Below are 13,713 nucleotides of genomic sequence, written 5' to 3'. Positions count from 1 at the left end.
TAATTGGACTTAACTGAGCCTGTGGTGAAACAAGTGGGAACAGGCATTGTTTACTGCTTATTTGAAATCTGTAAAAGAAAGCAAAAAATATAAGTTGAAGACTCCTGTGGAATTGATTTTTTTTCTTTTTTCTTCACAAACAGCAATAGTATTGAACAATTGGTCATGTGAGTGCACCAAAAAGCTCCAGTCCTTCAAGTGTTGAGAGTCATTGTGTTGTTTTTTTAGGTTGGCCTACATAAGGAGTTTAGAGAACAAGGTCTGCTTACTATAAGGAGAAACCTAAAGCCCCTTTTCCCCTTTTTGTGAAAATGTTCTGAACATTGTTCTCAGAGCACCATTGCTGGCTCGGGCTCACTGGGGTCAGTGCAGAGGGAGCAGGAGAGCCCTTACACACATGTCACTGAATCCCTCTGCTGCAGTGATAGTGAAGGTCATTGGTATTACTCATACTAAGTGTAGTATATTGGTTAGGACTTGAATTTCAGGTGAATGAGCCAGTACATGTATCAGTATGTGTGTGAGTAAAACTGCATACGTGTACATGCAGGTGCCTTGGAAGTGTACACACCACTTGAAGTATTCCAGGTTTGGCATTAACTGTAAAAATTCAAACCTATTGTAGAGGACATTAGTATTGTCTTCTTCATGTGTGACAAAAGCTTGAACTCTGCTCCTTTAATGAACTTTAAAATAGAAAAGTATTATTGCTATTTACGTTTTGCTTGCCAGCACCTGATGACAGTGGATGGTTTATTAAAATAACTAACCCAGTAACATGGCAGGTAGAGTCTACTTGAATATATTGTTTTCATGCCAGTTAATAAAGCATCTCAGCAGTTTAATAGAAAGAAGCCACAGTGAAAGTTACTGCATGCTGCAGTGGTGAATCAGGGAAGCCACCACTGCCAAAACCAGAAAGGCTTCATTCTTTCCATCCCCTGCCAGTGACCACACCCAGCACCTCTTTAACATCCTCAGGTGTTCAGCTAACTAAAAAATTTGTACTAATTATGAACAGTGATCCATTTTCAGCAACATGAACTATTTTGATATTTTCCCATATTTGCAGTCATGAATTGCAAGTAATTCAAGGTTAGATGATAGGACTAGAAAAGCCAGGATTTGAAAAGTAGATGGCTTAGAGCTATTCAGATTAGGCCCAGATGTGTTACGTGTTCTTGCTGTTGGCTTATAGCTGACAAAATGCCGCTTCCTTTTCCAACGGTGACTTTATTTTGTTGAGGATTTAATATGGATATTATGCAGCATATGGAAAGCTCAAATCTGAAACCTATAAAATATAGTCACTTTACAACATTTGCCAAACATGGTAAGTAAAGAGGGTCCTTAGCTCCACTGCCAGTTTTTCTGGCTGCTGAAGGTGATCATCCATTTAGAAGAGACTGCTGCATAATATGTACATTAGGGACTGTGCTGTACCTAGTACAGTCTGAGCCTTCCATGACTGCAGTAGCAACGTAGCTGAGAAGGTAATTTCATCCCACTTGTGGCATTCTTTCCATCATATTAAATAAAGAAAAACAAAGATAAATGTATAAACAAGAAAATGTATTTGTTTGATGATTCCATTGACACTAACTTCTGACACAATAAATATTAATATCATACCTTACAGAAAGCTTCTGGGAAGGATCCCTTCCCCAGCAAGGAAATGGGAAAATCTTGTCCTAGCTCTGTGAGCTGTGGCAATGCAGAGAGGAGTGGTGTGACTGAAAACAGAGCAATTTGTTTTGGCATGCTCTGCCATTTCTTTGAGGTTGTTTAAATTATTTAAGGGTGCTATGACATGCTTTTTATCTTCAAGTCCATCTTTGTGAATTCTATTTTAGCAGTAATACTAAAAAACTTTTAACTGTCTAATTTACTTACCAAAAATCTCAGTTCATCATTATCCCTGGTATACAAAACAAGGTACCTGGAATTATGTGAAACCATAATTTCAGACTCATCAAAATGTGAATCACTTTATTAGATGATGTATAGTGCACTGTGAGGGTGCCTGACTACCTTTTACATAGCATAAATAAAAGAAAATGCTAATGGGAAACCAAAATAATTTACACCTCTGTAATACATTTTAGTCTGCACTTATTCTGTGATGCACTTAGTGGTAATTGACAGTAAAACATCATCATACAGGCTCCCTCCCTGTAGGGATTACAGGTTTTGCTGTTTGCTGTGCACACTCCTGACTGTTGTCTCCTGAGATTTAAAAGAAAACCTGCTGTTTTCTTAACACAGTGAGTCTTTTAATAGTCGGTTCCTGATACAAAAACTTAACAAAAATTTGTTGAGAATTCACTGACATATTTGTAGCATTTTCAAGTGACTGAGTTTGATGTTACAGTTTATAACAAGATTTATTTGTTTTTCTGAGTTATTCTCCTGGATTAAATTTCTCATTTCAAATAGGATTGGCTTGTTGCAAATGTTAGCCTCACATGCACTTACTAATATAATTTGCATTATCATAAACTGACTCCATATGTAACCTGGGATTCTGTACCACCTTGCTTTACCTGGTTCACTTTAATGGGTATCATGCTGAATTACAGTAGGTTCTTTGGGGGTATTAGATTTGGGGTTGTTTGTTTTCTTTTAAATGATGTAAGTTAAAACTAAAGTCTTAAATGAGCCTGAAGTGGAACAAAGATTTTATTTTGGCTTAAGAGTTCTCTATTGGCCCCAAAATGGGTGCTTTATTCTTTTACTTCAGCACAAAGTGTGAAAAATATTTTTCAGTTTTATCCAAGTTAATTTTTACTTTTTTTTGTAATTTTTTTTGATCATTTGGGAAAAAAAAAAAACCTAGAAGTTGCATTATTTAGACAATCATGGTTAATAATTCTTAAATACACTCACCCAGTGGCCTGAGTTAGGCTGGAGCCAAATATGTGACATTAAGAGTCAGTAAAGGAGCTGGTGCTGCTGCACCTCCTGCCTTGCTGCCCATGGAGCATCTTCTCCTAGCTTAGCATCTTCCTTCTCATTCACTCTGTATGGTTGAGAAGGGAGACTGAAATAAATTGTCACCTAATCAATGAAAAGATTTTTTTAAATGCAAAAAAAAGTAAATAATGGGTGAGAGAGAGAGAAGCCATGAATGATAACCTGTAGCCTAGAAGACTCCTACTTCAGATTAACATTTCTATTTTGGTTGGCAATGTCTTCCTCTGATGACTGAAAGGAGGTTGTAGTGGGATGGGTGTTGGTCTCTTCTCCCAAGTAACAAGCAATAGGACAGGAGGAAATGGCCTCAAGTTGTCCAGGGGAGGTTTACACTGGATGTTAGGAAAAATGTCTTCCCTGAAAGAGTTGTCAGGCACTGGCACAGACTGCCCAGGGAAATGGCAAAGTCACCATCCCTGGAGAGATTTCAGAGATATGTAGATGTGGTGCTGAGGGACATGGTTTAGTGGTGGTCTTGGCAGTGCTGGGTAAATGATCACACAATGATCTTACGGGTCTTTTTCAACCAAAACGATTCTGTGATTCTATGACTTTGTAGCCTTTACTCACAAGGCCATAAGCTGTTCCTGCTGTATCCAGCACTTTGTACACTCATGATGCTGCCAGGACAAATACTGTTCTCACCATGTGTTACTCAGATGGGCTCTGGGGACTTCACACTCCTGCTAATGCGAAACCTGCCCTTTTGCAGCCCTGAGAGCCTAGAGAGGCAAGTGAAACCAGGTGCAAGTAATTCGAACCAAAATAGCTCCATTAGCAGAACCTGGAAGACTTTGTAAGAACATCACTTTGCTGACATGGAAAGTGCAAAGAAAAGATGAAAATTGAGTCTGGAAGATGGAAGACTGTACAGCATGAATGGACAGTGTTTGTTGCAGGCATGTAAGCTGCTGACTGAAGCAAAGAAGAATGAGAACTCTCAGAGAAAGCAAAGTATTTGTTAATTTTTATAGCTATTCACTTTCTAAGCAAATCTTCATATTCTAATATTTCTATTTTCACTTTTATTTATTACATAAGTGAAAGATTAAGGTCAGCTCAGTTACCACATTTAATGGCTTGTTGACAAGGCAAAAATTAATCAGAATAGCTACTGTGGAATATATTATTCAAAAAATAGCTCTCCTGTGGATACTGTTATCTAAAGTAAGTGTGCCTTTTTTTTTTTAGTAGTACTTACTCTGCCAGACCAATGTTCATCAAGTTTCCCAGGTGGTCAGCAGTCAGCTTATAGAAATCAGTAACTTCCAGAAAGTACCTTGACCTCTTAAATGAGACTTGTCACTACCATAACCATTCCACCAGCAGGAACCAGCCCTGAATAGCTACACTTAACCAACCACATCAGAGCCCTCTGCAGTGATCTTCACCAGTGTAAAGCAAAAGCAAGAGAATTCAATTTCTTTATCACCTTTTCACATCTAGTAGAATTGTCTCATATTTAAGTTCTTGGAGAATCTACTAGTAATTCGATGCTTTTTAGGTCACTTATTAAGAACAAAGAGTTTAATTCCAATTCCTTGGACAAAAAAAAAGAGGAGAAACAATAGCGGATTTTTTTCTTGCTCTTCAGGTTTCAACCCAAAAAGCTCCATCAGAACACAATGAAAACCCCTCTGGTTCATATCATGAGCTCCTTCATCCACTTCCTGTGTGGTTTTGTTTAGACTGGAGACCCCTTACTGTTTCAGCTTACTCATTTCCTAGTGGATTTCCATCACTTTCTAGGTTTTCCTGATTATAAAGTGACTGCTACACTCAAAGTCCATCAACTCAACGTTATCCTGTGAAGGTCTTCTCCCACCCCTGGCAAATGCCTTTTGTCTCTGGGACTGGGGGAATATGGAAAGAACTTAAAGCATGCTCTGACCTGTACCTCTGCCAGCTTTGCTGGATCCAAGGGTCTTAGATTATTGTTGCCAGCTATCTACAGTTGTCCTTGGCACATTATCACAAAAACTAGCCTCCTTCTCTCCAATTTTCCACCTGCAGTAGGTTAGAGTTCTTAATATTTTTTACTTAGCCAAGCAATTACCTTGCTCAAGGTCAGGCAAGGATTTTCAGATTCCAAGAAAGCCATTTCATTATACTTGTTTGTTCTGTAAAAGTGTTTTGCTTTCTTTTCAAAGTGAATATTTTATGCTGTTATTTACCGAGCATTCACATGGGGCAATGTGCTGTATTGAGAAAAGAGCAGAGTTGGCTGAGGGTTGGTCTTGCACCCATTAAGATCAATGACAAAACTTCCCTGATAAGGCAGTTTGCCCTGAGGAGGTACAGGGTTTAAAGGCATCAAAGCCCTGGTTAGAACCAAGCACAAAATTCAAAGCCTGAAGTGAAAATATCTGACAGCACGTTGATCCTGTATCTTTCTGATTTTACCACAAGGGAAATCCATACAGTGATATGTCCACTCCACATTTATTCAGACTGACCTTGTTAAAAATACAACGAGGTGTCTTTGTTGTAGGATAGAATGCCTTAATCTTGCTTTATATGCACTAGTGTACTTGTGAATCCAAGCAAGTTAGCAACTGCTAAGTCATAAAATGGATGTTTAAGAAGGTATTGGACATTTTACCATACCTTATTAAATCTCTTTCTGGTTAAGCATGTGATTTAGGCAATTTGGACATGTAAGCAGCTGAAAGAAGCAATTAAATGCCAATAGCCCAATTTTAAGTTTTATTTAGGTGCTTGATTTAGATGCACTTCAGATGTGCTTCACTTTTCATCCTAAGCTTTGGACATTTCAGTAAATGAATTTCACCTGCTAATGTTGTTGCAAGTTTGTCCATGAAGAAATGATTCTGCTCTTTTTGCTCATTCTAGTATTGCAACCAATAAATAAAAAGTAAACATCCTAAAGCACTAATAAAACTGTATTCTGGGCTTACAAGAGAAGTCAGACAACTGTAACAAGAACCTTTTTTTCCTACTGTGGTGAGGATGCCTATGAGAGTTGGATAACATTTCAGCCTTCATTACTGCAGACTGGTTAGCAGTGCATGTTCATCACAAGTGTGGACAGGCAGAAGTGACAATTAAGGATTGTTAGAGAGAGGAGCTGCACAGTGTGGATCATGCATCTGTTGGATTAACAAGTATTGTGATTTTCTTTTTCTGTCTGTTCTGCCTGCTCTTCCCTGTTCCCTTGGTTTGTAGGTTCTGTTTTCTCATTGTTTTGGGGGAGTTTTATGAGGTGATACAGTGTTAATAAGCAGAGAGAAATACCCCCCCTGGACTAAGCATGGATGGCAATGCTGTATGGAATTTGAATGTGTCATCATCAGCGTGCCTTCCAATTATTAAATACCTCTTGTGCTCTCCAGTGGTAAACATGGTGCTTTATGCTCAGAGTGGCTATTTCCTGAACTTTCTGTTCTCTCTGTTCTAGATGGCTTGACAGACTGTGTAGACCCCGACTGCTGTCAGCAAAGCAATTGTTACACAAGTCCCCTCTGCCAGGGTTCACCTGATCCCCTGGACCTGATCCAGCACAGCCAGCCACCCTTCTCTCAGCACCCTCCAAGGCTCTTTTATGACCGAATCAGATTCCTTATTGGGAAGGAAAGCACTCATGTCATCCCAGGAGATGTCTCATTTGAGAGCAGGTGAGTTTTCTTTTAGATGAAAGACTTTTCTGAATATTGAGAACTGCAATGAAATTCTTTAAGGCTGCAGGTACAGATAATGGCAGGAAGCAGAAGGACAAGTTGGATTTCTATATGCTGTGTTCAGTCACCTTTCTGCCCACTATAATGTAATTACTATTTACAGTGTAAGAAATTCAGCATGTATCACTTACAATCCAGCTGCCTAATTACAAAACTTTTTTGGGTTTACTACAATAATAGACCAGTGTGGAGTTTACCAGTTTGTGCTGCAGGTTACTCTCAAACTGTCATATAAAACAGCAGTGTGAGCTCTGAGCATTTGTGAGATTGGCCAAAAAAGAGACTGTGCAATAGGGCACACTTGCCCAGAAAACCTGGCAACACTTATTTTCTTGAACATTTGAAATATAGGAGCACAGAAGTTTATATGCTGTAGTTCACCTGAGAAGCTGTAACTTATATGCTGACAAAGAGATCCACAAATCATCCACATCACATTAACTATTACCTTGTCAACTAGGGCTATACATTAGATAAACCACATCCTAGTAATAAGGGCATAAGAATTTGTTTGTTTTCCCAGTACAGTATGTAGCACTTAGGTTACAACCTAAACTTCATGCCATAGCTCCACACAAATTAAGTGTGCTTTCTCTTTGCAACTTATTAATTTTTTATAACGTAAATATGTAAACAGAGTCTTTATTGATCTGAAATGCCTAAACATTTAATCACTATTAATAATGTAAGAGGTTGTTATAAATATGTAGAACAATAGGGCATGAGAATGAGCTCCATGAAAAACACCCACCTCTGGTGGCAGGTCTCTTGCTGGTGGAACAGTGCCATGGCACCTGAAGCAAGGCCCTTGGTGGCCTGCATGCAGTTTAAACCAAAAATCAACAGTAAAAGATTTTCCTCATCAAAATGCCTTGTGGAGAGGTGTTTTCATGGAGGAAGTGAGCACTCAGGTTGCCTGTCTGGTGTTCTGTAACACTGCAAGTGTGAGCAGCCAGATTGCACATAATCCCATCAACATGCTTTTATAGATATAAGGAACTGATCTTTTAATGCTATCACTGATGGGATTTAACTTGGATTTAAAAGCTTTTTCTGAGCATCGTATTTCATTTCTTTACCCTGGTATCTGCCATGCCTTTGAAGACCAAAGAGCAGCAAAGGCTTCTGTGGGAGCAGCAGCCCACCCTTGCCATGGGTACCTTATACCTCCAAGAAATATGACTTGGTCTTGCACTGGTGCATTGTTGACAAGCCAGATGTCATTTCCTCCCACTGTAAAGAAGTTACTAGTTAGTTTGGTGAGGAATTCATTGGGATTCAGATGAGGCAGTCTGTATCTTTGTCATCAGGGCAGTGCCTGGAGACTTGTGCTGTGCCATGTCTCCTGGGTTTTGTCAACAGTAATCTGCAGTGTGCTGGGCACCCCAAGGAGTTCATCATCCACACTTTGCTTGATCCTCAAGTCTTCCAGGCTGTTGAAAAATTGCTCATCCGTAAGTCAAATATTATTAAAAACTGCCAGAATTGTCCTCAAGGATGACAGATCTCAGAAGGAGGCAACAGCTGAGCTGTGCTGCCTCTGTTCAGAAATCTGCCTCTGACATTGTCAATCTGACTATCATCTGGTGTCCTGGGAATTAAGATTACTGAAAAAAAAAAATATAGAGAGACAACTGTGGCTACAGTAAAAAAAAAAATCAGAAATCTGTGATGCTGCCTATCTGGTACAGACCAAAGAATGGTTTGGGGTTTTTAATCTCCTTTTGGCTATTGCTGAAAAGGTTGTGTCCAGGCAGATGATATTAAGCAAGGCTGCCTTAAATACCACTTATTTTATAGCATTGGTGGTTCAACAAGAAATGTTGGAAGGATTGGATGAACCAGTGGCATTTATTTGTTTCAGAGCACTGGCATTCATTCCCACTGGTGCTCAAATTTGCAAAGGCCTGTCTGGTGCTTTTTTTTTTCTCCTTTTGAAAGAGGTCTCTGAGACCATTGGGAAGATTAAGGAAGAAACATCTATGCAATGTTTTCAGTCTTCTAATTCAAATGACTTTGTGCAGTGTTTTACTGTACCACAGGTCAGTTGAACTCCAATAATGCATGAATCTCAATGTAGATAAAGCCAAAGTGATGTGGAATAGATTTGGGAAAGCTATACAGAATTGTGAAGATTCTCTCTGTCCTTCAGACTGAGAGTGTTTTGTCTCTGCCATGTCCTGGCATTTTCACCATATCTGAAATAGCAAAATTATTTGTTCAAACAACTTCTAGGATATCTATCCTTTTACCTTTCCTTCTTAAACTTTAGCTTAGATCTAATTTTTTTAACATTTGGCTTCTGCAATGTAATCAGGCTGTTGTGTTAACCCGTGGCTGAATACCACACCAAAATTAATATGAAAGAACTAAATGTTTTCAAAACATATTTTGCTTTTCATTTTGTCAAAGCTGTGTCACATGTAGTGTTTTTTTACAAACTGAAACTGTGACACACTGAAAGGCATATTAGACACACCCTGAATAAATGGAAATGTACTTGCTCACATCCGGAATTATTTTGACCTACTGCATGTAACAGGGTATAGGAGATTATAATGTTTTCATCAGCTTCTGTTCTCCGGAAGGTTTTTAGCCTGTTCCTTTGCTGAATATTTTTAATGCATGCTGCTGGCAAGCTATTTGACTCACTGCAAATTGCCTACAAAAAGGGTCCAGTGTTTGGTACTGAATTAATTACCCTTCCAAGGCTGCTTACAGCAACATTGTCAGCAGGCAGAAATGAATGTACCTTACTAGCCTTTAGCTTAATTTCTCTGATTGAAGATTTTAATCAGAAATGTAGTACAGTAAATGACATCCTCTGGTAACCTGACACTTGCATATTCACAAGTTGTTTGATAGAGTTCCACATCTGAGCCTGTCTCAGCCTGAGGTGCTCTGAGAATATTGGTAACTTAACAGACAAAACAAAAGAAAGAAAAAAAATTTGGAGAGAAGTGGTAGTAGAGGAAGACAGAATGGTGGTGGAATAGTAAAATGCTTGACAAGTATTGAAAGAATGCATCTAGAATTTTAATTTCTATTTATATTGTACATTAGAGATGTCAAACAAAGTGCCTGATGGCAGAGAGATGAGACCTGCAGAGCTGAGATCCTCAGTTACGTGTGGAATGACCCAGGAAGCATTGACAGAGAAATCCTGCAACCTGTGGGAATCTCAGCTTTCTCTTAAAAAGCCAACTGCTCCCTCTGGAGTTGCAAATTTAGTACAGTTTGCCAGGGGACTAGAAACTAGTCTCTCTGTTAAAATTAAGAAAAGCAGTGAGTGGTAGCAAGGTCCACAGCTCATCTGGAAAGAGGGTGAATGTTGAAGCAAGGAAGCATGAAGTGGCAGTTGAGTACAAAGTGGCATCACTGCAGGGAACATGCTCTGAAAGTCTGGCAAGGAGAGAAACTAGGTGAGGTCTTCTGCAAGCAGCAAAGTTGCAGGGAACCCACATGCCATCACACCTCCTGGCATGGGGATCCACTTTGGGAGCTGTCAGGGCATTGGGGAAGGAGTGAGAACCTGCTGCAAACTCGGGGTTGTTTGTTATCTCCCTGAGCCTTTGAGATGAGCACTGTTCATAACGTAACTGAAAAATGTTTTCATACCTGCAGGGAAAGCAATAATTAAAACTAATTCTGATCAAATGCTTAGTCAGAGATTTAGTAGGTGCTGGTAATTCAAGAAGAGGCCAGAAAGTAGAAGACTTTCCAACTTAGAGTAGGTAATAAAAATACAGTACATAATGAGAACAAATGTAGCAACATAGAGGCAGGCAGGCAGGCTTAGAACATTTTAAATCTAAAAGATTGGAAAGACAGTTCAATACAGATAAATGTAGATTAATGAGGTTTATGAGTCTTTATCACATACTGTAAATGTGTATGGCTTGTAAAATATGATTAATAAAAAAGGAGCAAGAAAGTTGAAAGATAAGTCTCTTAATATTATTTATGAATAATGAAAGGTAAAGCGAAACACTATATATGAAATAATGAAGACTTTGATGAGTTGTTAACTCACAAATCTGTGAGCTTGATAAAATATGAGGACAGAGTGGAGTCAGAAGACAGGTCCATGTGGACTGAACATACGAGAGTATGGGAATAATGTTCTGAATAATGATGACTCTTAGGCATCTGTCTCTCTCACACCAATGAGTGTTCTAAATACATGAAGTGCACTGTTAAAGGGACTAGGAAAAGAAAGGCAGGTCTATTGGTGTTAGAAATATGAGGAAAAAAAAGAAACCTTTATTTTCTGCTCTAACAGATCAAAGAGTAGTAAACCTGTTGGTTCTGTTGAGTGAGTCTTCTCAGTCTGATGACATCCAAAAGTTTAACTGCCTTCAGTGGAGCAGCAGGTTTAGCTCACAAATGGCGCCACAACCAATTTAGTTAATGTAGAAAACAAAAAGGTGGTAAATCAGAACTCTGTTTTGCATACTGACAGTAATGAAGCCTCTCCCATTTCTCTGCGGTTTTTCAGCATCTTTGCAGCTTCTTATGTCCTGGGAACATGGAAATCATTTTAGCAGCTGTGGTGAATGGTGAACTCATAAAGGGGTTGATTTTTACCAATTGCATTTTCTCAGGTCATAGTCAAGAGAGGTTTGATAATATCATAGTAATAAATTAGTGTCCTGTTGAGTGGCTTGGGAGAATGGCATGTTACAAAACAAGTCAGAACTTTCAGAAATGTATGGTCTCAAGTTCGTATGATTTTACTGGATCATGATGAATTAATCTCTCAAGGGATATTCTTTAAATTCATATATAGCCTCCTAAATAACTGTCATCTAAGGATAAAGTTTTCCCTTTAGATTACATATTCACTGTGCATAGGTAGGATGTGTCTGTTGAGGTCCACCATGAACTTTCAAATTGAGAGAGGAATGTAACAATGTCTAAATTTATGCTTATTGTTTATATGGACAAGTTACTGCTGGTTCCCTTTATGAGTATTCTGTTTATTTTGACCCGAGATGTCTTAACATTATCAAAAGCCTTCTCCATACACTGTTCACTTCATTAAAGTACCTAAAGGTGTTTCAGTGGAATAAAGCCATGTAAGCCCTTAAGAGAATTCCACTTGCTCCATGAGGTTATTTTATATCTTGTTCTTCATCCTTGATGAGACTTATCTCCTTTACGTTTCAGTCTTCAAATACAAAAGGCCAAAGCTAAGAAAAAGAGAGTAATTTCTTCACCATTTCTGTGGATAGGGTGAAAGTAATGGTCTTAAAGGGAGATTCAAATTACACAATAGGAGACAAATGCCCTGAGTAAAGCACTTGAACAGAAGCACTGGAATGGGTTACTATGTGGTGAGTTATGGAGTTAGACAAGCATCTGAATGGAGTAATTCAGGTACAGTTGATCTTACCTGAGGCAAAGGAATGGACAAGATAAAGTCTTGTATTTCCTTTCAGCTCTCATTTTCTCTGATTCTGTGATCCTGTTAGCCTTCAATTAGACCCACTTAGTACTGAGTTCACCTTCCTGTCCATTGACTTTCATGTGTTCTGCTGTGCTGCCATATTCCAGCCTCTTTCCTGGAATGGTAGGATTTTTACGCTGGAAAGTGGGTGCAAGTGAAAGACATCCCAGAAGGAGTTTAAAAGGGTATAACATGATGAGGGTTTGAGAAGAATGTGTGTTACACTTGATTAGGCACTCTCTGAATTTACCTCTGTAACTTTCTGAAGTTCAGTGGAGACCATGTGTCTCACTGCTGCCTTATCACATTAGTTCAGCTTTTTTCTAATAGACAGCGATGCCCTATTCTTAGCAGCAGAGAATGAGGTTTCATTCTCCCCTTTCACAAATCATCACCCCTAGAGCTGCAGCAAGCTAAATCGTGCTATCAGTGAAACCTTTGCAATGCTATTCAATGGCAGAACAAATGATATCCTGAAAGATAGCCAGAGATGGAAATATATTCTTGAAATGGGAGCGATTCATAGGAGAGTCCTGGGTTGTCATCACAAGATAATGGATTGTCAAATCAATCTTTTGGACTTGTTTGAATTTTCATTCAAAATGAACAGTTGCAATGGTATCAGAGTAGTTCTGTCTGTCTGGGACAGAAGTACAGCACTGTGTCTGAAATCCATGCCCTTCTCACCCTACTGATGTGTCTGGCATGTTGCCTTCCCTACTCTTTCTGTTTCAGACGGGCGTGTGTCATTCGAGGCCAAGTGGTAGCAGTAGATGGAACACCTTTGGTTGGAGTGAACGTCAGTTTTCTGCACCACAATGAGTATGGATACACCATCAGTCGACAAGATGGAAGGTCAGACTTTCATGTATGGTCTTTCACTGGTTTAGATTTGTGTAGTTAGGGCTGTCTGCTACCTTTTATTCATGTACAAAATTTTCATAGACACTACTGTTTGTTGTGTGGCTTGAGGATGGCCATCTGGCCCTCTGCTCTGAGAGGACATTTAGTTAGAACTCTGGGGTAAAAGAACCAAAGAAGACAGAGAAGAAAAAAAAACCTGAACATCAACAAGATTACAGTGACATTCAACACTGAAAAATGTGTGAAAAATGTGACAGTGCTGCTGTAAGAGCACCTTCTTGACATTATAATATTTTAACTAGTCTGGTCTTCCAGAAATTTCCCTGTCTTTTTTTTCTTCTTTTTTTTTCTGTTGTCAACTGTGATATCTTCCAAGTAGGTTATTGAGGTGTCAATGAAGTTAACTCCTTTAGTTGATCACCTGAGACACCGAAGTAAAAGTAAGGACAGACTCTTTCCAGAGCCAGAGTGGTTAAATTCCACAGTCAGTCCTGAATGATGCTGCCTTCCTTCTCTTCCCCAGCCCTCTAGGGCTGAGTTGAGTTCTCAGTGAGAGATGAAGTTCCTATATATTCTATATTGCACTCCAGGGTTGACCGTCCATGTTCAGTAGGGTCACGATTTGCTCCTGAACTTGAATTAAGGTGCTAAGGGCAGTTTAAGACTTCATATTCCTTGGCTGTTTTATGAATTAAAGAAATGAGAAGCTATCTTTCAACAAGGAAAGAG

The 13,713-nt window shown here is 39.1% G+C and overlaps 1 protein-coding gene across 1 annotated transcript in view; it reads left to right on the top strand.

The window, feature by feature from the left end:
* Positions 1–13,713, top strand: part of TENM1 (teneurin transmembrane protein 1) — a 227,434-nt gene that overhangs the window by 139,405 nt on the left and 74,316 nt on the right. Inside the window, 2 exon segments of the mRNA XM_009997127.1 lie at positions 6,392–6,608; positions 12,856–12,975. Coding sequence (XP_009995429.1) covers positions 6,392–6,608; positions 12,856–12,975 — 337 coding nt within the window.

This window comes from Chaetura pelagica, unplaced genomic scaffold (assembly GCF_000747805.2).
Source record: "Chaetura pelagica isolate M959 unplaced genomic scaffold, ChaPel_1.0 scaffold344, whole genome shotgun sequence".
Taxonomy (NCBI): domain Eukaryota; kingdom Metazoa; phylum Chordata; class Aves; order Apodiformes; family Apodidae; genus Chaetura; species Chaetura pelagica.
This window is presented reverse-complemented; position numbering and strand designations above follow the sequence as displayed.